Genomic DNA, 27,694 nt, shown 5'->3' on the forward strand with positions numbered 1-27,694 from the left:
TTTGACTTTCGACCCCGGAAATCGTCCGGCGGCCGATCGAAGGGTATGCTAGGAGCTACAAAAGCTGGGAGGAGGAAAAAGGAGGCAGAATGCAAAGCTCCCTGTTAACGACTCCCGCACCTTCCCTCCTTTGTGAAGAGGCCAGCTGGGTGTTCCCTGACCTCTGAGGTGCTTCTTACGGGACAGAGGGAAGTCCACACAGACTCTGTGTTAGGGGTCAAAGCCACAAAAAGCTTCTGGAGCTCTTACGCGTTCCCGGGAACACAAAATTCAAATCCTTGTTTAAATCTTTGTTTCACCACGGGTTGTGTGACCTTGAGCGAGTTATTTAGTGGTTTCTGGGTGTTGGATGTCCACTGTGTTGTAGGAACTTTGTGTTTATTATTTCACTCAATTATCACAGTAACCTTGTGACTTAGGGTTTTATCCCTCCTCTGCACAAAACCTAGGAGGCAGTGTGAGCGTGTTAAGCTTCTGAAGGTCTCCGTTTGAATCCTGGCTTCGTTACTTAATTGCATGACTTTGGGCAAGTTAGAGTCGATTCTTCCGTACCTACTTTCAAGTCTTGCTCTGAGGTTAAAAGGAGTCCTCGCCAGAAATGCATGACGTGTTTTTTAATGTTATTAATCTCCAATGTTATTCGTAGTGATTGGGTTTTGTATTCAATTGTATACCTATATCATAATTAAACCTATTGTGTTTAAAAAAAAAAAAAAGATGTTTAAAGCAACCATTAGAAGAATAAAGTAATGTAAGGGAATTTGAATTAATATAAATTAACATGAAATGAAACCAGCCCAATAATATGCACACACATTAGTATTTCTAGATTCTGAGATTACATGTAAATATCAATTAATTCTTCATACCTTTATGTATTGCCTGAAGTTTTTATAATAAATATTTACTACTTTCATCATACAAGTGTTATTCTTATGAAAGACTATAGAGTATAATTTTCATTTATACATGTATATGTATATGTGTATTCCAAAATAATAACAGTGATTATCCCTGGGTAAAAATAATCTGGGTAATCCTTGCTTTACTCTTTGTAGCTACTGGAAAATGCAGAAAATCACAATCACAAAAATTTTTTAAGTTTATTAAAATAAATTACAAAATGGCTATACTAATAGATTGTTTTTTCACTTATTTGAAGAGCAAAGATAAAAAAGTTCGATAGTACTCTGTACCGACAAGGGCGCTGGTAAGACTGTTCTTTGGTACACCAGGGAAGGTTTATATTATATTGCTATGACAAATAACAGTATTTGTCAAAATAATAAATGCACACATACTTTGGCCCTGGAATTCCACTTTCAAAACTTGGTCCCACAGGTATACTTACATAAAATTATTCATTACATCACTGTTAAGATTAGAAACAATCTAAATGTCCATCAACAAGGGAAGAGTTAAATAAATGATGATCCATCCATTATGCAGCCATAAAAAAGAATGGGGAAGCTTTTTTAGATTTGAAAGTGGAATGGTCTTCAACTTATATATCATTAAATGAAAAAGAAAAGTTGAAAACACTGTGTATTAAAATAACATCGTGTTTAAGAAAAAAAGATGATTGTACAGCAACGTAAATGTACTCAACGCCAGTTCACTTAATGCCACATACTTTTTTTTTTTTTTTTTTTGGGCACACGGGCTTAGTTGCTCCGTGGCATGTGGGATCTTCCTGGAGCAGGGATCAAACCCATGTCCTCTGCATTGGCAGGCGGATTCTTAACCAATGCGCCACCTAGGAAGCCCCACATACATTTAAAAATGGTTAAGATGGTAAATATTTTATCACAAAAAGAAAGGAAAAATATTGGAGAGAATATACTCATCGCTTGTTTAGCCACTGAATGTTTCTGGAGTGATACACATGAAGATGACAGGGGCTGCCTCCAGGGAAGGCAAACCAAGTTTTTAAAATGGGCTTCTTTCTTGTTAAAGCTGCTACACAATTTTCACTGGGGTCACCTAATGTTACATATTGGTTGCTCTAGGGCAAAGGTCAGCAAACTATAGCCCACAGGCCAAATTCAGCTTGAGTCCTATTTTTGAAAATAAAGTATTATATTAACATAACCATGCTCATTTCATTTTTCTGTATTGCCTCTGGCTACCTGGGGCACAGTTGAGTAGTTGTGACAGAGATCACATGGCCCAAAGCCTAAAATATTTATCTTCTGGTCCTTTAAGAAAAAGTTTGCCAAAACCTGCCCTAGAGCAATTAAAATAATTTAAATATTAAATGGGTTTCCTGATGTTCATTTTTTATGTGGTATCTAAATTTCTCAAACATTCATGATTATTAAGTAGGATTTTAACCTTCCAGTGATTTAAATTAGCACTAGTAAATAAAATCAAATAATAATATATATGAGCAATATTGATACCAAATAATGAAAATGATCAAGGAAAACTATTTCTCTAAAGTAATCTTCTAGAGAACAAATTCTAAATGTACTCTAGGGTTGTGCAAATTAGCAATGTAAGTTTAAAATTTATTTTAAGAAAAAATCATTTGAACTTAGATGATGAATACATTTAAAACTAGATGAATACGTTTTAAAAGTTTAAACTGTATTTGTTCAAGCCAGCTCTCTCTAAATTTATGTCTTTTGCTCAAGTTCCTGAGTGGAAAAGGTACACTGCTCATAATGACAGGTATAGTCAATAACTGTGCCCCTGTAACACAAAGCCAGCTGGACAACAAGTGGACAGACAGCAGAGAAGAATCTTCTACAACAAAACCCAGGGTGTTCTAAGTAAGTTCATGACCACCACAATGTGAGACAGGAAGCCACAGTGCTGAGCTGAGCTGGGGGAAGGCCCATGTGGCGCCTGGGAAGCACAGGACATGGAATTCAGTTCCTGACTGCCATGCGACAGCTGGTGTGGCCTCAATTTTTCCAAACTTAGTTTCTTCACAGCACAAAATGGCACTTCAAGCTCTACCCCCCAAACACCCCACGATCCTTGCCACTTACAGAAAAGTCAATGGAGAAAGTACCATGGTGGATCAGAACCGTGTCTCTTATACCGATTAGCCAGAAGAGCCTTGCCAGGAGAGGCCTTCATTACTCACCCATTAATGATTTCTATGGACAAATGAGGACCAAATCAGGCTTCCAAGGCCCGGAAGTGAGCACACGCCCAGAGAGACAGGATGAAAACTAACGATCTTCAACATGCTTTTAAAAGCCAAACATAAAAAAAAAAAATTCTACTGAAAACAACAACAACAAAATGCTTTTCATGTTACATAAGTTTTTGAACTATATTCCACTGAGCTTCAGAGATTCTACAAATGGGTGTGTTTTATAAAACAGGACTATTTCAGAAGACAAAACAAAAAACGTCCACACTCCAAGCTTAACATTAAGACAACAGAGCCCATCGGTACACATAATTCTGTACTGCTAGGCTAACTCAGTATTATGTGGTCCTCAGAACAAAGCTTTTCTTCCCATCTCTGATTAATCAAAGTGACTACATAGCAATGGTGTTTAGGAAAAGTCACCCATACGATGGCCATGTTCATTAGGCTTGTCTCACAAAAAGAGGAAAACAGCTGAGCCACTGAAATGCTCCAAGTTGGCAACTATCATCACAACCCCAACTGCATGTTAGACCTTATGGGAAGAGGCCAGCCATTCACATTTCTGAACTTAAAAGTGAACATTATTCATTTTGAGCTTTCAAAACTGCTTTTATCTGTTATACATTTTGGGGTTCTGTGAAAGCGTCCACTAGGGAAAAGGGTTCTGATACTGAAAAAGTGATTTGAAAACCAGTGACCTAGTGCATACGAAAGCTCATAAATACCAGGGGCTGTTTGAGACCATTCATGTACCTTGAATTCCCAGAGGTTGCCATGAAGGCTGTTCAAAAAGAAAGAAACTCCCAAAAGAATTCTAACCAATATAAACATGACTTACTTAAAAAACTCAGGTTCCCTGAACAGGCCAGGCAGTAGCCAAGATACACAGGGTATTTATGACAGTCCCTGGAGTCAGCCAGGCAGCACCCACCTCCACCTGAACTGTGATGAAGGGCAAGAGAAGGGCCAGGGGCAAGCAGGTGCTGCCCAGTGATGCCCTCCCCAAGCAGACAGGGAGGCCCCCCAACAGGCACATCCCAGAAATGGAGATGACAAACACAAATGCCAGGAAAATAAAGAATAAGAAACAGACAAGTTATAAAACTGGCCTCCACTTCTTTAGGCCATAAAGAAAATTACCTCAGAGAGAAGACATGGGTCCATAGGAAGATCAAACTGCCCCTCCAGAGATCTGGGTCCCTACTGTTCAACTCCTCACTGTGTGACCACGGGCAAGGCCATTCCCATTTGTGGGTCCAGCTGGCCCGCGCAGAGCACAAGAGGTTTAGACTCAATGATCCCTCAAGTCCTCTCCTATTCTAGTAACAGGCGATTTATACCAGCCTGAGATGCAGAGGAAGCTGAATCAGTAAGCAAAGCTCAATCTGCTGCTGATAGTACTGCCTACCTGGGGCTTCTGACATGACTTGTTATTTTTGCTGGCCTCAAACTATAGTTCCTCAAAGTTCCCCCCAAGGACCAGTCTGTGCTTCTCTATACCTGCGTCTCCCAGAAGTTCCACCTACCTGAATCATGAAGTCATTTTCCTCCTGAACCTCACAGATGCAGCGGACCACTTCAAAATCATAACGGTCATCCCCCTCAAGTTCCTCGTCTAGGTTAGTGGTCACATCGACATCTTGGACGTACTCCTCATCGCTCCAAAGAAAGCTCTCGGAAGAGGACTCACTCGGATTATCTTCTTCTGAGAGGAAAGGGAAAACAAGTCACTTTTTAAAATTGTATTTATAAAATTAAAAAAAAAACCCTAGACTCTCAAGAGTAGAAATGACCTCACAGATGCTTTCCTCTGGGAACTTTCACAGAGCTGGGAAACGCAAACTCCAATCTGTTCCTCGGGCCTGTCATCTACGAACAACCCAAATGATATGTGCTGCCCGGCAGTGAACTGAACTCCATTTCCTCATTTTGCTGACAGTGAAGCCCAAGGTAGGTGGCTGCTCAAGGTCACAGAGATCACTGGCAGAGAAACTGCAGCTCCACACGAACCACACAGATCATCATCCCTAGCGACTCAAATGTGTTCCTCAGCCTCACCCCATCCAGCCATGACCTGGCTTACAGCCAAGTCTGTATCCACAGCCACCTTTAAAACCCTGTAAACAGTGCGGAATGAGGAAGGGGCAGATTCCAGGGATCAACAGAACCAGAATCACTAGATCTTGGTGGCTGATTAGTGGTTATTACAGCTAACACTTACTGATCGCTTATTCTATACCAGACACTGATCTAAGTACTTTCTGTATACTTATTAACTAGTTTTAAATTCATAATCACCCTATAAGTTGCTGAAGAAGGGGAAGCTTCAAGGCTGACTCAGATTTCCCCAAGCAACCAGGTTAGATGCAGAGGCCACCAACAAGAAACAGAGGAACAGGAGGGGCAGCTGTGCAAGGAGGGGGGGGATAATGGATTTGGTTACAGACACACTGGCTTAGAGGTACCTAAGAGACATTGTACTAAGACCAAAGTCGGAGAGAAGGGACATTCCGGGAAGGCACAGCTAATGGCCTATTTAATTTCATGTACTTATTTAAAAGACCTGACAGATTACCTGCAGAAGGCCTGAGAGTAGATTACAATATCAACATAAATCCAGCCTTCTCAGACTGTAGTGCTGTACAAATGATCAAGCCAGCAGAGCCTCCTTACCAGACACTTTCACTTTCCCTTTGTGGTTTCCAGATTCTGAGCCATGGAGCTGTGGGCTCATATGGACCCCAGGCTTGTGTGAGGACCCACACCTGGTGACAGCAAATGCCTTGGGTGGAGAAGGTTCCTGGGAGGTGTCACTGATCTCCTCACTGCAGGGGCATTCTGGAAGAACAAGATCAGCAAGAAATTAGCACCCTCAGACATCAGCAGGGCATCCAGAATCAACTCCATCCAACCAACAGTTCTGCTGTTCAAACAGCTCAAATGCTCAGAAACAATTCAGCTAGAACAGATTTAGGGATTAACACTTCTCGTTACCTCCAAGAACCTCAAAACGAAAAGCTTCCTCCTCACCATCACCCTTCTCCCCTTTTCCTGATAAGACTGCTTTTCTAAGCCGGAAGACACTTTGAGAATAAAATGTGGCATCCCTTTAGGTCCCAAGACCGGAACACTGATTTTCTTAAAAATCAGCATTGTTGTTGGGGCTAGACACACACTTTTCAAGAAGTGAATCCTTTCTTGAAAGGGTTTGGAGCTGTATGTTTAAGAGCTGTGTGTGCAAACAACTACAGTCATTCATCTGTGTATCCCTCTCTTACAATGATGCTTTCATCGTGACAGGGCATGCCAGCCAACGCAGCAAGAGGGAGGGCTTTCTAAATGCCAATGTGGCCTTGTAGCACCTGGGGTGAGCTGAGCCCACAAGCTCCTTTAAAGGTCTGCTGGCCCTTCCTCTCAGAGGCCAGGATTAGGGAGAAGCAACCCCTCCCTACCTATAGTGTGGAAATCTCCGTGAAATGCCCCAGGGGAAAATTTACCAGGTTTGGTTTTCTTTTTCTTTTTCTTTTTCTTCTTTGGCTTCACCCTCACAAACTCTTTGAATTTCTTCTCTTTATTCTTCTCCTTGTCTTTTGCAGCTAGAATTAAATACAAGTGTAAGGACTGGAATTCTAACATTTTGCTTTCAGTGCCAGGATGTTTATTCTTAAGTAAGTAAGCATGTGCAATGTGAAGAACAAAAATGGGCAGTAGGACAGAGTTCCAGGACTGGTTTGGTCTGGGAGGTCACCTTCCATCCCCCTCAGAGCTCTGCAGCCCCTTCTCTATCACTGAGCCTTTAGGCCCGAGGCTGGCACACTCTGGCCCACTGCCTGTTACTGTAAATAAGTTTCATTGAAATAAGCTATGCTCATTGTTACATGTTGACCATGGCTGCTGCCACACTTCAATGGCAGATTGGAGGAGTAAAGAGGACCTTATGGCCATCAAAGCTGAAATTAGGAAGTGAATGCCCAGGTGCCACCCACAAAGATTCTGATTTAACTGGCTTGAGATGCAACCTGAACATCAGGATTTCGTTTGCTTGATTCTTCTCTTTTTTTGAATAACTGAAGTACAATTCACATAATATAAAATTACCCATTTAAAAAGGAACAATTCACACCTTCTCAAAACCACAACTTCATTCTCTGCTACTTTTCACAGCAAAATTTCTTAAGTTATCGGTACTCCCTGCCAAACTTCTCAATTCAGTTTTCCTAATTCCCCTCTAAAAAGCTTCCCGCCTACCACTCAACTGAGAGTGTAGTTTTCAAGTTAATAATAGCCTCACCATTGCAAAAATCCAATTTTCTTCTATCTTATCAAACATATCTGTAGCATTTCAAATAATTGATCATGCCTTACTTTTTAGATGTTAAGATGTGTTTAAGCATACATACATCCTGTGAGCTAGCCATTCCACTCCTAGATATTCACTCAAGAGAAAGGAAAACTTATGTCCATACAGAGGCTTGAATAAGAACGCCCACAGCAGCTTTGGTTTCCCAAGCTGAAAACTGCCCAAATGTCCATCACCAGGAAAGGACAAATAATTTGTGGTATATCCATGCAATGGAATACTTTCAACAATAAAAGTATAAACTATTAACAACATGCAGCAACATAAGTGAATCTCAAAATAATAAGTATGCTGAGTAGAAGGAGCCATCGCATGCGTGCTGCATGATTCCATTTATACACAATTCTAGAAAATGAACACTAAACCTATACAACAGAAAGCAGAAGAGTGACTATCTGGGGATGGTGGGGAGGAGTGGCGAGGAGGAACTAAAAAGGGGCATAAGGAAATTTTAGGAGGTAATGGATATGTTTACCATCTTATTGTGGTAATGGTTGGGTACACATACATGTCAAATCTCATCAAATTATACAATTTAAATATGTGCAGTCCACTGCACAACAATTAAGCTTCAATAAAGCTGTCAGTAGGGAGCGAGGGAGGGAGGGAGGGAAACAGAAAGAGCAACCCAGTGGTATGTAGTACATTCACAACATTGTGCAACCAGCTCTACCCTAGTTCTAAAACATTTCCATCACTCCAAAGTAAATCCACTTACCATTAAGCAGATTCTCCCCAACCCCTCAACCCTTGGCAACCACCAATCTGCATCTACCTCTATGGATTTATCCATTCTGGACATTTCACATACATACAGTAAGTGATCTTTTGTGTCTGGCTTCATTCACTTAGCATAATGTTTTCAAGGGAGAGCGTTTTTAAAAACACTCTCCAAGTGATTCTGCTGTAGAATCAAGATGGATCACAACTCAAGTGTGGGGTAGGGTAAGCAATCATGTTCAAATGATTTTAACTGAGCGCTTGTGTGCAACTACAAACATCTCATTTAACCCTAACAACCACCTGTGTATGTCATTCCAGTTTCACAGATAAGGAAACTGAAGCGTGCTGAGGTGAAGACACCTGCTTGACATCATGCAGACATTTAAAAACAGGTTCATGTGGCTCTCCAGCGCCAAGGCAGCACTACCACCCAGGCCCCTCTCCCAAACAAGCATTCGGGACCTGTCAGACAGGACGATGGGCTGGCAAGCCTGGTTCTACAGGCAAAAATTAATCTACGGGCTAAAGAACACCAGACTTCAGGGTCTCTAAGCTCCATTCCTGTTAAAATACCCTGCAACTGGGAAACAAAGTTCAACAAACAAGAACCCTAGAAAAGACCTTAGTCTAATTTACGAGAGTACTCTTTTCAAGAGTGAGAAACCAGAGCCCAAAGAAATAAGTTGACTAAGCCAAAGTCATGCAGTAGATTTGCAAAACATGGTTAAATGCCTCCTAAACTTCATAAAAGCTACCAACAATATTTACTTTTCATCTGATCCTGGGAACAGTCTTCCTCAGGAATAGAAACAGAAAACTCATTTCTGTACATCCTCTTGGCTACAAGCACATTATCAGTCATGGTTTAAGTTCACTTATTTAACAAATATTTGAGCATCCACCATGTTCTAAGCACCATTCTAGGGAGAAGGGAGAAGGCAATGAACAAAAAAAACAAAAACAGTTGCCCTCACAGAGCTACATTCTGCGGGGTGGGGGCAGAAAGTAAGGCAGTTACACAGCATTTTAGGAGATGATTATTGCTATGGAAAAATAAAGCAGGGAAGGGGGACAGAAGGGATGAGAGGAGGGGAGATTTGCAATTTTAATTGTCTGTGGTCAGAGAATGCCCCATTGAGAAAAGGACATCTGGGCAAAGATATGAAAGGAGTGAGAGAATAAAATATGCAGAAATCAGAGAGAAGAGTCTTCCAGGCAGGGGACAGCAAACACAAAGATTCTAAGGACTGGCGGGCCTTCAGTGTTCAAGAAGTAGGCACAGGGAACACTTCCTAACTCATTCTGCGCAGCAAGTACTACTCTAATACCAAAATCAGATAAAGACATTACAAGAAAGGGAAACTACAGACCATCATCTCTCATGAACACAAACGCAAAAGTATTAGCAAACTGAATCCAACATTATATAAAAAGGATTCTATACCATGATCAACTGCAGTTTATTCCAAGTATACAGGAAGGCTGGGTCAACGATGATAATCAATTAATGTAATCCATTGTATCAACAGGCTAAACTGATGCAGAAAAAGCATCTGACAAAATGCTACACTTATTCCTGATAAAAATTCTCAGAAAACCAGGGATACAGGGAAACGTCCTCAACTTCATAAAGGACATCTACAAAAAACTTACAACTAACTTCATATTTAATGGTGGGAACTGGATGTTTTAAGATCAGGAACAAGGCAAGGATGTACCCTCTCAACACTCCTATTCAACACGTTACTAAACATCCTAGCTAGCATAATAAGACAAGAAAAGGAAATAAAATATAAATTGGAATGGAAGAAATAAAACCATTTATGCTTTACAAGGAAACTGGCCCTTACTATGAGCAACTTATGAGGCCACTGGAAATATTTGAGCAAATGATTGATGGGATTTGATGTACCTTCACCCACACACACACAAACTATAGCCCAATCCAGTTTTTGATTTGTAAACTCAGGTTTTAATGACCTTCAAACTAAAGTAACTGTATCCATTAGCTTACTGAAATGCTAACAGCATTAACCCAATCACCAGCAGAACTGGCTGAAGAGATACCAACTACATTCTTGATCCTTGAGACAGAAAGGTCCAGATGTAGGATATAAATTGCCAAATGCCAGGGTATACCCAGTTATCACCTAAGTATGGGAGTTGCTTTGGTTTCTCCAACAACAATCTTTTTTGCATTTCACATTTTATAAAATAATATCACATCCTTTAGGGAACCCAACAGGCAGTAAAAAAAAAAGGATAGGGAAGTTCATTCTATACAAGAGATTCCTGAAGACCCTAAGTTATTCAAACTCACATAATTCATGACTAATATTTCCAGAAAATAAAGGGATAATGAACAGATTTTCACTGGCCTACCAGCTTTGAAAGCATGTGGTTGATGAATTTCCTCCATTTGGTAGGATTTGTATTAATTCAAATTTTATACATAAGGCTTTTTATATCACACAACTTCAAATTGATATACTTCAATTTTACAAAAAATACATCTATACCTTAACATGATTACCACCTTACAGAATAGGAAGTGAAATTCAGAGAAGCTGCAAGATCATATAAATTGGTGTATGGAAAAGATGAACTCAGACTTATGGGTCTGAGGACCTGGGCCATGTAGTGGGCCCTGTGCCCTGTCCCTGAAATAGGAACACAGCACACAGGGCATGGATCTGCTCTATAGTCACCACCACCACCACCCTTTCCCTGGCTGTGCAGGGTTTGCTGGGTGTAGCAGAAATCTCCCAGAATCTTTTCTACCCCTCCTACACTGTGTAGCATCTAAGGGATTTCGACAGGATTCACTTCGCACTCACTTAAACCTGTAAGAGTAATCCCATGCCCTCTGTCACAGTGATAGGCTTAGACAATCTGAGCCTGGGCCAACTGGTTCATAAGGCAGGGACAGAAATGGACTAATCCAACCCGAACTTGGGACTCTGATCCAAAGTTTTTAAGAAGGGTATGCTCTTACTTTCTTGTCAGACTTGAATGAAGCAGCATGGAGCCTTAAATGATACTGGCTTCCATCATTTGACCACAAGGGTTTAACCTGAAAACAGCACTGAGAGGTGAGATGATAAGATGACCAACAGTCCTGGAGCAGTACACCTCCCCTGGACTTCCCTATTACGTGACCTAACACATCCCCTTTATTATGGAATCAAAATGAATTGGGTTTCCTGTTACTTGTAACTAAAAGCATCCCAGTGCTGCAGCTGGTCAGAAACATGGTCATATTAAGCTTTAAAGCATCCCCTCTTGAGACTTCAAGTAGAGGAATAGGAAATGAGGATAAAAAGAAGCAACATTCTAGGGAACTGTTCTATAGGAACCTGTATACTCTGAACACAGAGGGAAGAGAGAAAGCCTTCATAGGCTCACCCTGGCTTCTGGCTGAAGACCGTAAAGTCACATGTGGCCTTTAGGTGGTGGAGCTCACAGGGAGAACTGCCCAGAGGAGACTAAGCTAACCCAGGTAAGTCCCTGAGGAATAGGGGCAGACAAGGTGACAACAGGTAGAACTCATTCATTCTGACTACCCATGTGCACAGGAAGTCTCCTGCAGGGAAGCACTCCCATTCCCCACTCCAGGGCCCAGGGCCAGGGCATCCTTCCCTGGAATCCTAAAAGACAGCAGAGCCTAAAGGTGAGAGTGTGTTCTGCAACTAGATTCAAATTGTGGCTCCACTGCGTGCTAGATGTGTCGATATTGGTTCAAGTTAATCCATCTCTTCAGCATCTCAGTTTCTAATCCATAAAGTGATCACAATAGTACCTGCCTCACAGGAGGGGAGGGGAGGGAGCAAGGGAGGGAGGAAGTGAGGGAGGGAGGGAGTGAAGGAGGGAGAGAGGGAGGGAGCAAGGAAGGAAAAAGAAAAAGTGCAGACAAAGAAGCACCCACTCTGGTGCTCCAAGGCTCCCTTCGGCCTGAAGCCAAGGTTTACCCAGATTGAGAATACGAATGAAACGGATGTAACAATAGGTAATAAGCACAGGTGAGGTTCCCACTGATCCTCAAATATTCTTTCCTGGCCAAAACTCAGACTGGAACTCAGGACTGGAACTCACCTATGCAGAATCAAATGCAAACACCAAGGAAGCCTGAACTCACCCCTGGAAGAGAATTTACTAAATGGATTCTGGTATTCAAGAAACCTCACTGGAAGAGCAAATCTAAACTGACTCTCCAAACTAACTTATGTGACTAAAGGCCCAGCTGAGCGAAGAGGAAACATCTGAAGGCCAGAGTTAGAAAGGATACCTTAGGGACAGAAGATCGTGACAGTTTGTACCTCTCAATGCTTCTGAACTTTGTTCTGCTTGTTCCCGGCACAGAGATGCTTTCCTATTCCCCTGCCTTCTGGTCCACCCCCTACCTACCCTCACCCTTTAAGGCCTAACTCAAATGTCACTCTCCTCCTCTCAACATCCCTACCCCTTGCTCTTCAGGCAAAATCCAAATCTGTGTTCCCATAGCACTTCATATGTTCCTTACACAGAACTTAGTGGTTCTCACTGTATCTGTTTATGTGCTTTTCTCCCCACATGAAAGAGCCTTGTCTCATTCACACCTAGTCCTACATCACCATTTTGGAAAGGAGGAAATCAGATCTGTGAAGAGCTTAGATCAGGTCACAAGTGAACAGTAGCAGGATTGTGAATAATATCGAGCCTGTAGACTGCAGATCCGAACTGCTTCTCCCACCTAACTTTACCAGCAGCAAAATGGGGGGGGGGGGGGGGGGGGCGGGGGGGCGGAGTTTGGAGGACAGACTAAAAAACAACAAACAAAAAAACAAACTCTGCAGAGCATTTTGTGGTCCTACTGAACCAGAAGCCCCAGGAATCTCCATCTGAGAAATCTATTAGAACCCAAGTTCCTATCTGCCATAATCAGAGTACTTGGCATAAAGTGGGTACTTTTTTTACAGTAACTGTCCCCAAGCAGCACACATTCTGTAGTATCTTCTTTTTCATTTAAGCATAGTGTCAAGTTCACACTGCCTGTGAACTAGGACACAAGCTGCCTGGTGTCAGTCTCACCTTGAAACATCTCCCCAAATGAACTTCCCCCACTGAAATTCTATCCCTAAAGATAAGAGCTTTCTTAGAAGTTGAGATGAAAACTAGATATATGCTGAGAGAACAGGTGGTTCTATTTAACTGGTTTTATTCTTTCAAATCTCAAGAAATTTAGTTACCAGATTAGTCAAGCACCTAGCAAAAGCATGAGGAAACGGAAGGAGGCTCTGATGTGAGAAAAAGTGAGGGCAATGCCTGAAACAGGGGGTGCCTTCAGGAGGGCTGGGGCCTATGGAATATTCTGAATATGCCTCTGTGTTTGCTCTCATTGATACCCAGTGGGATGATGAAGGCTGAACATGTCTACTGACCCCAGTTCACACATGGTAATAACTGAGGCTCCTCTGGTTAGTGGCAGAGGCAGGACGAGGGGCCAGGTTTTTAATTTCCCAGCAAGAGCACGGCAAGATGAATGGTCTAGTTTCCTTCGGCCTGGGAACCGCTGGAGATCTCAGCAATCAGGCCTGGGAGAGCTGTGAGATCATCTGTGTGGTCTCTGTCCACCTGACATGGGGAGGGGTGTGGGGGGATAGCCCTTCCTGGCTGCACAAACCTGCTCTTCATCTGAGAGGGTACAGGAATGACCAGGCTGTACCCCAACATGAGTGAGAGGCCTGTGTGGCACACTCTGCCACCAAACTGACCAGTTTTACAAAGGACCAGCAGGGCGGTAACAAGTTAAAACACAGGGATTTACAAGACCCTTTTGTTTGCTCTAAAGCATTTTGTAATTGTCCACCCCTGCCAACCTGGCGAGAATACCCATGGCAGATCTTGTAATTTTAAAAACCTGGCAGGCAAAAATCCCCAATTCACCAAGGGCCTTCCAAACCTCAATGAAAGGGATTCCTCAAAAAAAAAAAAAAAAGAAAGGGATTCCTCTGTATTAAGAGAGAGAATTTTAAAAATCCCATATCAGTATATTGGTATGAGACCCAAACACTGTACATAAAAGTGGAAAATCATTCACTCTTGTTTCTTAATTTTATCAAAAAGGCAACACCTTGTCTATTGGTTTTGCAGGTCAGCTGAGTTTAGAAATCAGCTCTTTGACTGCCTGAGTTAACGTTTTCACTAAGATAAACACCTACTATTTACTAAGAGTTTATCGTAGGCCAGACATTGTGTTAAGCATTTCACATTAGGTCACTTAATATAACAAAGTTCTGAGGTAGGTAGTTATCTCCATTTCACAGATGGAGAAACTGAAGCTCACAGTCCTTTGCCCAAGGACACAGAGGAAGCAAGTGGTGGAGGCTAGATTCAAATTCAGGCATGCTGATTCCAAGCCTGCTCATATTACTCAACTCAAATCAAGACCCTCACGTATAGTTAATCAGGAATTCCAAAACCCAACAACAGGCCCACACCCTCCTGTGCGGGAACACCCACCCTGTACGGGCGCATTACAATGGGCAAGGCCCCTCCTTGGACAGTCACCACGACCTGTTATAATCCCCATGCAGATCAGAGGCCTCCCTCCTGCCCCCGTCAGTCATGCATCCACCTACCTCCAAGAATAACCAGTCCTGACCTCAAATATAACAGACTCGTAATCTGTTTTTGAACTTAATACACATATCTATCATATCACATGTATGAGTTTATGTTAGCTTCTTTGGCTCAATATTATATTTGTGAGATGTGCCCATGTTGGTGGGTAAAGCTGTAGTTCATTCACTCACTGCTGTGTAGTATTTCACTGTATCAAGACACCACAATTTACTTTTTTTAATTTATTTATTAACTGGCTGTGTTGGGTCTTCATCGCTGCATGCGGGCTTTCTCTAGTTGCTGCCAAGTGGGGGCTATTCTTAGTTGTGGTGCGCAGGCTTCTCAGTGCAGTGGTTTCTCTTATTGTGGAGCACAGGCATGGGCTCCAGGCGCATGAGCTTCAGTAGCTGTGGCACGTGGGCTCAACAGTTGTGGCTCGTGGGCTCTAGAGCACAGGCTCAGTAGTTGTGGCGCATGGGCTTAGTTGCTCCTCGGCATGTGGGATCTTCCTGGACCGGGAATCAAATCCATGTCCCCTGAATTGGCAGGTGGATACTTAACCACTGAGCCACCAGAGAAGTCCTGACACCACAATTTATTTACTCAATTTATTCTTCACATATTTATTTACTGTGAAAAAACACTTGAGCCATTTCCAATTTAAGGCTCTTAAAAACAGTGCTGCTGGGACTTCCCTGGTGGTCCAATGGTTAAGAATCCACCTTCCAATACAGGGGATGTGGGTCTGATCCCTGGTCAGGGAACGTGGGTCTGATCCCTGGTCAGGGAACTAAGATCTCACATGTAACAGGGCAACTGAGCCTGCGTGCTCTGGAGCCCGTGCGGCACAGCTAAAGAGAAGCCCGCATACCAAAACGAAGAGCCCTCGTACCACAACTATCCCACATGCCACAACGAAGACCCCAAGTGCCACAACTAAGACCCAACGCAGCCAAATAAATAAATATTAAAAACAAACAAAAACAGTGCTGCTTTGAACATGTGTGCACATTTCAAAACAATTTTAAATGCCTAACAAAAGGACCTTCCCAACATTTTTGGAGGGGGAAGTAGTTTAACTCCCATGTTACATATTAGAAGATGAGGGATTTAATCAATACCAGAGAACTCTGAACGGCAGAGCTGGGTCTTAAACTCAGACTTTTAGGCTCTCCTACCACTGCTCCTTCCTTCCTTCCACCACAGCACTGGAAAGGGAAGGAGGAGGGGAGGGTACTGAAGAAAATCACAGGTCACTGACCAGAGCAAAGCAATAAGCCAGACCAATCCACAGAGACAGAGGGGCTCAGACAGAACTGCCCTCAGAGAAGACCCAATCCCTCAAGTCACGGCTTCTTCTCTCAGGCTTTGTCTCAGAATGGGGATGGGGGGTGGGGGAGTGGGGACCCAGCAGAAACAGGGCTCAATTCCAAGTCTAATCTAAAAATAAAAAGTACAGGGACTTTCCTGGCAGTCCAGTGGTTGAGACTTTGCCTTCCAATGCAGGGGGTGCAGGTTCGATCCCTGGTCGGAGAACTAAGATACCACATGCTTCCCAGACAAAAAAACCAAAACATAAAACAGAACTTGTTATTACTGTGACAAGTTGAATAAAGACTTTAAAAAATGGCCCACTTCAGAAAAATCTAAAAAAATTAATGAATTAATTAAAAGTACAAAACAAATGTTTTTTTTAATGAGAAAAACAAGGAGATAATCACTTCAGATTCCTAAGATTGGGCAAATTTATGTCAGATAATACCAAAAGTTGGTGAGGATATAGACAAATCACAGAACTGACAGGAATGTTAAAGTCAGAACCACCATTTTCAAGTATATTCTGGTACATTAACTAAAACCCTTCCATCTAGCAATTCCTCTTCTAGGTAAATTCTTGGATGAAATGCTCACGCACAGGGGATGTGTACACAGACAGTCCCTGAAGCATCATCTATAAAAGTAAAAAACTAGAAACTTCAATGACCCTGAGTAGGAAGGGGTTAAAGAAACTATGGCACACTTAACTATTGTTTAAAAAAAAAAAAAAAAAAAGGTTACAACTACTAGGTGGGGTGGACATGCCCAAAACCCCACAATACACCAGCTGAAGAGTCAATGAGATCCACCTACAGGCTGCAACCTGGATGAAACTGAGCATAATGCTGAACAAAAGCAGGAAGTTCCAAAAGAGTATGTGACAGGATACTATTCATACATATTTTTAAAACACACGCTATCATTTACCAATATGAATGTTACTAACACTCAAAAAATACTATATGGAGGGGAGGGATAAATTGGGAAACTGGGATTGACATATACACATTACTATATATAAAACAGATAACTAATAAGGACCTACTGTATAGCACAGGGACCTCTACTCAATACTCTGTAATGGCCTACACGGGGAAAGGATTTAAAAAAGAGTGTATATGTGTATATGTATAACTGATTCACTGTGCTGTACACCTGAAACTAACACAATATTGTAAATCAACTATACTCCACACACAAAAATTTTTTTTAAATACTATACATTACTTCTCAATGTATATGCACATATTTGGGAAAGCATAAAGGGAAATTAAGGAAAAGCAATTTGGGGGTTTGTACCTCATCCTAGTGTTTTGTTTCCCTTAAAAAAAATCTGGGGACTTCCCTGGTGGCACAGTGGTTGAGAATCCACCTGCCAATGCAGGGGACATGGGTTCGAGCCCTGGTCCAGGAAGATCCCACGTGCCACGGAGCAACTAAAGCCCCTGCACCACAACTACTGAGCCTGAGCTCTAGAGCCTGTGAGCCAATACTAGGGAAAGCCTGTGCGCAGCAATGAAGACCCAATGCAGCCAATAAACAAATAAAAATAAATTAAAAAAAATTTTTTTTTAAAAATCTGAAGGAAATATGGCCAAATGTTAACATTTTTAAGTCTAGGTGGGGTGTGGATACACACATTTGCTATATATTCCTGTGTACTTTTCTATATATTTAAAATATCCCAAAATTTTTAAAATAAAAGACTAAAATCACTAAAATATTTTCTACCTATCAGATTAGCAATAATTTAAACTCTGATAATACTGATAAGATTGAGGTGCATAACCCGCTGGTGGGAGATTACAAACTGGGACAATCTTTTTGAAGGGTGATCTGGCACCATCTATCAGAAATTTAAATATGTATATCCTTTTCCCAAGCAAATCTCACCTCCAGAAATTTATCACATGAATTTACTCGTATAGGAGAGCAAATTAATCTTCAAGAAGGTTTACTTTGCTTTAGCACTTGATACGAGTGAAAAAAATCAGTGAATCATAATTTTTTGTGGGAAAATGTTTAAAGTCCAGTACACCCATACAATGAAATCATGGCTACTGTCAAAATGAGGTAAAGCCACGTATCTATACTGACATGAAATGAGGGCCAAGATATCTTTAACGAAAAAAGCAAGCTGCATATGATACCAACTGTATAAAAAGATATTTTCTATTTAGACAATAGAAATTTGCAATTTGGATATGCACCGAAAATATCTGAAAAGTTATAAAAGAATTTATTAAAAACAGTTACATCTGCAAGGGAAGTGGGACTACCAGGGGAGGGAGACCTTCTCCCTTAGTATTCTTTCTGTATTGATTTTACAGCAATCATTCGTTACTTTTATACTGTGGGGGGGGGGGGGGCGCGAAAACTATAGATTTTCAACTTAGAGCCACTGAATTGGAGTGTCTGTAAAGTAGGGCCCAATAAATCCATATTTTTAACCAGTCACCCAGTGACGCCCAGGCAGCTGAGTTCACCACTGCTCCAGGTGAGAACTGGGCCAGGTTCTAGGCCACTGGAGGCAAGGAAAGGATCTCACTGACAGGTCTCTCAAGTTCTCGGAAATAAGCCCTCCCCAAGAATTAACCATGTATTCAATGGCAGGGAGAGAAACTTACTTAAAAGACACAGAATGGCCACCAAAGCCAGTGGAACTGGCCAGTAAGACATTATTAACATCCCTAAGGAATCAGTGTTTGGCCCCAATAAAACAAGCATCGCCCAGGCAAGAAGATGCTCCCATCTAATACTCTTTGTGCCAGGAATACCCACAACCAAGAGCATCAGGCAGAATGAGACTTAGGTTTCCTTTTTACTCCCCAGAAGAGAGGCGTTCGATAAATACTTGTTGAATGAACAAGTCAATCTATCTTAGCCTGAGGCACTTCTAACTCCAGTGCTCTGATCCAATGCTCAATAAACAAGGTCTAAGCTACACAGAGGAGACTTTTGATAGCTGTTGGTTTCATTTTAAATAAGTAACTGGCACCAGGCATTGAGCATCAGTCTACTGCTGTCTGATTCATACCACCCTGCTTTGAAAGAGATCCATCCACTGGTGGGTACCCGAGTAGGACTCTGGTGAAGTCACTAAGGTGGTGAGTGCTGCCGTGCCCTGCAGCCCACATGGGAAGTCCCCTCCTGGGTGACGACTGGCCAGCTGGCCTTCCTCAGGCAGCTCCTTTTAGCTCAATACTTGGGCTCGCCAAGTGCACAGCTAGACTGCCTACAGCTAGTCTACAGCTAGTCATTGAGCTATGTGGGCCAATTCTGAGGCCGCCAGTCACATGCAGCTACTAGCACCCAAAATGTGGTTAGTCTGAATTGAAATGTTCAGTAACTATAAAACACATACGGGATTTTAAAGGCTTAATACAAGAAAAAGAATACATAATAGTAATTTTTATGCTGATTACATGCTGAAATCGTAATATTTTGGATATTTTGAGTTAACAAAAGCTAAAGAAATTTCACCTGTTTCTTTTTTTGTTTTAAAATGTGGCTACTAGAAAAAGTTATACGCTGACTCACGTTATATTTCTAATGGATAATGCAGCACATGTGACTAAGAAACTGCCACTTGACACATTATGTCTTCACAGCTTGGCTAAGAACTGACATCTCACAGGGTCAGAGATCACCTTCGTCTGCATGGCCCTGCCCTACTATCCTGAAACCTGACTCAGTACTCCCTTGGGAACACTGTCAGATGTCCCAGGAGTTCCAGATACCATCTAATACCTATGTGTTTTAATGAGAAGCTGCAAGCCAAAAAATACATAATGATGTTACAATTTCAGGTACAACGAAGGTTGGAACCTTGTAGAATTTCCTGGAAACTCATTAATTATTCTGAAATTCCCAAGAAACACATAACTTTTCAATTTCTATTAAGTTTTAGAAGAAATCTCCAAAACGGTTCTCTTGTATTAAGACATGAACATGAGATTTTACGGTAACCCTTACTACCACCACTGTAGTTTCTATGCAAAATAAATAGTGTTGTTAGAAAATATCTTCAGTTGCAATTACGACAAATTGGACCCAACGGGAGAATCACACATCACCTCTTAGTTCTTTTGTTCTGTTAGCAGGGATGGGGCGTAGGTTTGGGAGATGGGATGACTGCACCCATGCTGTTCTGAGCACTAGTTCTCCTGCTGGCTTCTAATGCATCTCTCCTTCCTTGACTGTTGCCACCCCATACCAGGAGCACCAAGACCTTCAGAGGCTAAGTGACTTTCTCAAGGTAACTTGAGCAGCAAGAGGTGGAGGTAAGAATGAGAGTCAGGCATTTCTACTTCCTTCAGGAAGGCTACAACTCCACAAGGCAATTCCTGAGGATCACTTGTCATTTTCAATTTTGAGGGATTCAACTGGACCTGACCAACCCAACACCTGCTTTCTGTGTCAGCCCTTTATGATACAGACACAACCCAGAATCAAAATGCTTACTCGGGGAACTGGCCGAGACCCGCTTCCTGGTCAGGCTCTCCTGGCTGGCCTTGTCTGAAGCTGAAGAGCCCCTCGTCTGGACATGCCTCTTTCCTGGGTTCTCCTCTGGCTCCGGTGACTTGTCCATTCCGTGGAAATACTTCATGTGATAGTGCAACAGTTTGGCTTTGCGGAAAAACTTTAAACAATCCACAACCTTGCACCTAAATTTGTGATCTAGGTCGACAGCTGGTGCTTTAGATGTCACAAAATCATCTGTTCTCTTAAAAGTATTTGTTACTGCAAAGACAAAAACAAAAACAAAGATCCCCCATGCTTATTCAAGCTACTACAACACATGCATTAACATAACACATGGCAACAGAGAGTGAGAGCACAGCATGCAGATGTGGACCGATCGATGACCACTGCTGTTTGAAAGAATGGATGTAACTTCAGGGTAAATAATAGAGACTCAACTGTGATTCATCTTTTGAAAGAAGAGATCAACTTTTTGTTTCTTTTTTAAAGCAGCCACACAAGTTCTCAGGGTTTCAGAAGAACAAGGGAAAATCCTAAAAAAAAAAAAAAATCAGGGATCCAACCCAGCACTTGTTACTCACTGGTTGGACCAGATTCAGACTTTCTACCATCCCAATACTTTTGTGGAGACAGGATTAGAGAATATTCTGGTGGGATCTTGTTATGAAACTGAAAGGATCTTACAATGATTTTTGCACAAGGAGAGTAACTATTACAAAGCTTTTAGTATTGAGCTTTTGTGATTTCAAGACTACGTACTCTGTTTGATCAAGAGGACTCAGAAAAGAGGAAGAAAAAAGACAACCAACTGAATGGAGCTGGAAGGCATGTGGAGAACTCAGAGGACTCAACGATCAAATTCAAAGAGACAAAAAAAGGTTTGACACTCCCTCCCCAAACCAAATAAAAAGAAGGCAATGGTCTGTCATGAATCAATGACGAAAAGTAATGCTGTCACAAGGAATTCATGAGTGTTAGAAACTCAGTTTATTGAAGACTCCCTTCACAATGCCCTCGCACCAATGAGAGCAATCACCTTAAACTCGAATCACTCCTACTCTACAGATTAAGTCACCCAGGAATATCCTGAATGGATGGACCTTTCTCGAGTGAATCAAATTTTTCCTAAGTGCAACAACACAATTTCCATTAGAAGCAAACAGCGTGCTGAACTTTCGGTAAATATTATGATTATTTTTTCTAGTACCATTCCATAATCAGAAGGAATTAAAAAAAAAATTCTTAAACTCAATCTAAATCATCCTCTACATTTCAAAATCAGCACTAGGGTATGATTGTAAAACTGGTAGGCTTGATGATCTGATGGATTCTGTTACACAGGCAATTAAAACAAGTAACAAATTACACACACACACACCCCTCCCAAAGCAGAAAGCCTTAAATCACTTTCTATCCATGACAAGAGAAACAAGAAAGAGATTCAGGACTTCCTAGGTGGCGCAGTGGTAAAGAATCCGCCTGCCAATGCAGGGGATGCGGGTTCGAGCCCTGCCCTGGGAAGATTCCACATGCCACAGAGCAACTAAGCCCGTGCGCCACAACTATTGAGCCTGTGCTCTAAAGCCCGTGAGCCACAACTACTGAGCCCATATGCCGCAACTATTGAAGCCCACGCACCTAGGGCCCATGCTCCACAACAAGAGAAGCCACTACAATGAGGAGCCTGCGCACCACAATGAAGAGTAGCCCCCGCTCGCAGCAACTAGAGAAAGCCTATGTGCAGCAACGAAGACCCAACGCAGCCAATAAATAAATAAAATAAATAAATTTATAAAAAAAAAGAAAGAGTTTCAGATCAGTCAGATACAGTTAAGAAAAAGTAACATGAAATGAAATGGAATACATACTTCTCATACAAACAGCTGTGCTGTACAGGAAAAACAAAAAAGTCAGTGAAGAAATGAAATATTCAGGGACTTCAATGGTGGTCCAGTGGTAAAGAATCCACCTTCCAATGAAGGGGACGCAGGTTCAATCCCTGGTTGGGGAACTAAGATCACACAAGCCGAGGGGCAATTGAGCCTGCGTGCCTCAACTAGAGAGCCCGTGTGCCGCAAACTACAGGGCCCATGCGCTCCAGAGCCCGCATGCTGCAACTAGAGAAAAGCCCATGCACTGCAATGAAGAGCCCGCACACCACAACAAAAGACCCTATGTGCTGCAACTAAGGCCTGATGCAGCCAAAAATAAATAAATAAATAAAATTTGAAAAGAAATTCAAAATTCAAGCCTCCAATACATCCTAATATTCTTTCTTAAAACAAAATACAAATAGTTTCTCTGGAATTTCCTCCCCTTCAGCCTATTAAGTTGAACCATATGAATTTGCCATTTTTGTAGGTTAAGAAAAGTTAGATACTGGCCATTTCATATGGTCCAACCTAACAGTTCCTTTTCCATCTGACAGCTAATCTGTCAAAAAATCACTGCAGGAAAGTCCACTTATCACTGTATGAACAAAGCTAAGGCCTGAGGAGATAAGAGAGCGCTAACCCTGCCTACTACCACCTGAGCACCACAGCAGTCAAGTTCAGCTACAGTAAACTCAGCCATCCTTTGGCTTATGTCTGAAGCCCTGATCGTGACCAACTTATTTATAATAGAAGAATGTCAAAATACAAAATAGCTTTGAATTAAAAAAAAAAAAAAGCTACAAATAATGAGAACTTTGAACCAATTCTATGAAAAATTACCACTCTTTCTGTTCAAAACCTTTGCACCCTTGTATACACACACCGGCCATTTGCATTAGGCAAAGACAGGACAGTGGTTAAAAGTGTGGGCTCTGTAGCTGGACAGCCTGGTTCAAATCCTGGCTCCTCTGATTACTTCTCCTGCCTCCTCAGTTTCCTCATGTGCAGAGTGGAAATAGTAATAATGGTAACTACTTCATTGAGTTGTAAGAACTAAATGAATTACGTGCAAAGATTCTAGAAAAACACCTGGCACATAAGAAGTGTTCAATAAACACTGGCTCTTATTACTATTTAGTATCATTTTGTTCAGTATCCTGGGATAAGCCATAATGGAAAAGAATATTTTTAAAAAGAGGGTTGGGGGGGAATGAATTGGGAGATTGAGATACCAAATTGTACACTCAATATATGCAGTTTATTGTATGCTAACTGTATCTCAATAAAAGTTCTTAAAAAAAAAAAGAATGTATATATGTGTATAAAGTATCATTTTGGACTTAAGAACAAGTGGGACTTACGAACAGCCTTTCAGGAATTAACCTGCTCACAGCAGAAGGGCAGAAGTCCCCATCACTCCCAGCCTCACTGCATGCTCACTCCAGAGGCAGTACGGTATAATGGAAACAACCCAACTTTAAATCCCAGCTCTACCCTTCATCAGCTGCATAAATAAGCTGTGTATGGTTTTTTTCTAAAACTATTGTGATTATCCAGGTTCCCATCTATAAAAAGGAATAATACCACCCATTTCAAAAGAGTTTGAGAGAGGGCTATAATATATACACTTGGCACAAAACAGGCCATTTCAAATATAAAATAATCTTGGTAAACAGGCTTATGTCGTTTACGGAACGTGGCTAGAGACAGATGTTTATGTTAATTATCAACCAGAGTGAAATATTCCTTCAACTAGCCCTCATAAGCTCTGGCTGGGAGACACATCACTCTGTAAGCATTCAGTTTTTTTGTTTGTTTTTTTATTTGGTGTGCCAGGTCTTGGTTGCAGCTCACAGTCTCCTTAGTTGTGGCATGCAAACTCTTAGTTGCGGCATGCATGTGGGATCTAGTTTCCTGACCAGGGATCAAACCCAGGCTCCCTGCATTGGGAGCACAGAGTCTTAACCACTGTGCCACCAGGGAAGTCCCTGTAAGCGTCAGTTTTGTCCACATCCTACTAGAAATGTGAAATCCAAAACCAACCACAAGATTCCTAGCATGGCCATTCGTGGGATTATTACCCCCACCTTTCAGGACCTCTTACTTTCACTAATTCAGCTCCCCCAAATTGTTTTAAATAATTACATTATATGGTGCTGGACAGTACCAAGCTTGATCCACCAAAAACCTAAACTTTGTGTTGTCTGTCTTTTTAAAACATGAATTAAACTGCATTTCCATTTTCCCCAAAAGTTTTATCAAACTGTACGTTGGAAGTTACATTTATCCCTAATAAACTCCATCTTATTATTTCAGTCCAAGAACTTTATAACTCTTCTTTCTGTACTCCTACATATTCTTAGGTCTTTATCCAAACTGTTGATAAAGATCCAGTAGGACAGCTGAGAACAGCCTTCAGAATAATCTTCAGGCTGACACCAACGATTAACCTACACTCTCTGGGTAGAGTTGCCTGAGCCAAGTGAATTTCACCTACGCCGATTACCAATGCACTCATATATCTATTTCCTCCATGTCCATAGATAGATTTTTTTAAAGTGATGTGGCTAAACTATCTGCTGAAATAAAGATATACCTAGTCTGATAGTCCTATACTAGACCCCCAAAATTCATATGTTGAAACCTAATTCCCAGTGTAATGGTATTTGCAGGTGGAGCTTTTGGGAAGTTATTAGGTCATAAAAGCAGTGCCCGGACTTCCTAGGTGGCGCAGTGGTTAAGAATCCACCTGCCAATGCAGGGGACATGGGTTCAATCCCTGCTCCAGGAAGATCCCACATGCCACGGAGCAACTAAGCCCATGTGCCACAACTATTGAGCCTGCGCTATAGAGGCCATGAGCCACAACTACTGAGCCTATGTGCTGCAACTACTGAAGCCCACGTGCCAAGAGCCCATGCTCCACAACAAGAGAAGCCACGGCAATGAGGAGCCCGTGCACCATAATGAAGAGTAGCCCCCACTCACCGCAACTAGAGAAAGCCCGTGTGCAGCAACAAAGATCCAACACAGCCGGTAATAAATTAAATAAATAAATATATTTGTTTTAAAAGAAATAAAAGCAGTGCCTTCATAAATAGGACTAGTGCCCTTATAAAAAGAGACCCCAGAGAGCTCCCTTGCCTGTTCCTCCATGTGAGGTTTACTGTGAGAAGACAGATGTTTATGAACTAGGAAGCTGGCCCTCACCAGGCACTGAATCTGCTGGCACCTTGATCTTGAACTTCCCAGACTCCAGAACTGTGAAAAATATGTTTCTGTTGTTTATAAACCACCCAGTCTATGGTATTCTGTTACAGCAGCCCAAATGGATTAAGACAGATAAACTACCAATCCAGTAAGCCTCTCAAAAGGAAATATGTTTAGTTTGTCAGGATAAAAACTCTTCCCCACAAAAGCAAAACTGTTGATTCCTCACAGATAAGCAGAAAGTGGAAACAGCAGCTTGGCACACAGGTGGGCCACCTGCCTCAGGTGTGGTACTAGGATCAAAGAGGCTCAGGTAAACAGATAAACTTCCCAGGAGAAAAAACACTACCTGGGGTCACTGTCATGAAGCCCCTGGCCAAACCAAGAGCTCTTTTCAAGATGGCAACATTAATAACACAAAATGAGTTGCTGGTTTTTGTCTGAAGGAGTAAGAAAGATTTGAGAATTATGAATCTTCAACCATGGAAGTTCAGGAAGATTCCCCCATAAACTCAACTCAGTGAAATATATATAACTCTTTGATATGCAAGCCCTTCTGATTACAAGCCTGTAAGTATAACCTACCTTGCAATGTGGGGAAAACACAATCAAAACAAGCATCAGGGTGAGACAAGCAGCAAAGAGGATAACAGCCTGTGACAAAAGCTGATAAATTACACAATTAACTACAACTTCAGACTCACAAATGAAATAGATCAAACACCCTGAAGACTTAAGCTAACTGCTCCTTTTTCATGAAGGTCTTGCAAACTGTACTATTACATTTCTGAACCCAACAAATTTTTATAGATATGAAAAACTGTATTTTCCAGACTTTAAATTTTATCCTAATTTTTCCATATGGCAGCCAAATGAGCCCTCTGTATGCACAATGAAAACTGCCAGTTCGGCCAGTGCAGGCCTCTTGCATACCTCTTCCACATGCAAACCAAGCCCTGTTCAGCCTTCAAAGGCCACCTACTTGCACAATGCTTTTTCCCTGGTCTCTGAGCAAAAAAGATTCTATCTTGCCTTCTCTGAATTCCCATAATTACTTCATGGAAAATAAATCTTGTAGTATCTGCCCCTTTCTATTTGTATTACAGTTAGTTCTGTTCATTCCTCATTTTAAAATACTGAAACAAGGAATGTGCTCCATTCTTTACTTCTCATACAGTACTCATCTCAGTGTACTACTACTTCAAATGAGAGTTCGCCTCTCCAAGACAGTTTCCTTATCATTAAATGTGAATAAAAATACTTATTTCACAAGGCTCCCACATGTTTCCATGAGGTAGTAGAAGAGAAAGCCTATTACTAACTGCAACAGGTTACTCGAACATTAGCTGTCATCTGGGTTGGCAGTGACCTCACAATTGTTTGCTTAAAACAAGGTTATGCATAATCGCAGCCAGGGATTCATGTACTAGGGCACGATTTGAAAAAATTTAACATCTAACTGCCCTACTTTATTAATCAAACACTGAGGTGTTAGAGGTGATTATTAAAAACACAACAGGAACAGCAAAATGATGCAACCAGCAAAAATGTATTACATTTTAAAAGTAAGAATTTAAAAATAGAATATGCACAGTATAACTATGCTAAAGAAAATCCACAAAAGAAACAGTATCAGCAAAACAAAATTATATATAACATATAAGTGTATTTTTTTTAGAACTGTAAGAATGTAAACAATGGTAATCTTTTGCATATAAGATTTCAAGTAAAATAAAACTGATTTTTTTCCTACTCTTTCATGTTATAATACTCACATTATTTCACAGTAGAAAGAATACAATTCTCTTATATATTATGTTATACTACTCCTGCCCAGAATGGTGCTCCTGTGACAAAAGAAACATGGTGATGGAAGCAAGGTCAAGCAACCAGGAGAGTCCTGGTTGCCAAAAGGGCCTGCTGGGCCACAGTCTATATAAATCCCAAGTCTCATACACAGTGTCTATTTCCCAATGGGAGGACAGTTCATTTAGAACATGACGTCACTAATGGCAC

The 27,694-nt window shown here is 41.5% G+C and overlaps 1 protein-coding gene across 6 annotated transcripts in view; it reads right to left on the reverse strand.

The window, feature by feature from the left end:
* Window positions 1-27,694, reverse strand: part of PHF20 (PHD finger protein 20) — a 120,002-nt gene that overhangs the window by 24,168 nt on the left and 68,140 nt on the right. For 4 of the 6 annotated variants that reach the window (XM_057703180.1, XM_057703177.1, XM_057703178.1 and 1 more), the window contains 4 exons: window positions 20,574-20,852; window positions 6,607-6,705; window positions 5,783-5,947; window positions 4,636-4,814 (listed from right to left, as the gene is read on the reverse strand). In XM_057703180.1, the coding sequence (XP_057559163.1) occupies window positions 4,636-4,814; window positions 5,783-5,947; window positions 6,607-6,705; window positions 20,574-20,852 (722 nt within the window). The remainder of the gene's footprint in view (window positions 1-4,635; window positions 4,815-5,782; window positions 5,948-6,606; window positions 6,706-20,573; window positions 20,853-27,694) is intronic. The other 2 variants (XM_057703179.1, XM_057703181.1) reach the window with 2 other exon arrangements.

This window comes from Hippopotamus amphibius, chromosome 12 (genome assembly GCF_030028045.1).
Source record: "Hippopotamus amphibius kiboko isolate mHipAmp2 chromosome 12, mHipAmp2.hap2, whole genome shotgun sequence".
NCBI classification, from domain to species: Eukaryota; Metazoa; Chordata; class Mammalia; order Artiodactyla; family Hippopotamidae; genus Hippopotamus; species Hippopotamus amphibius.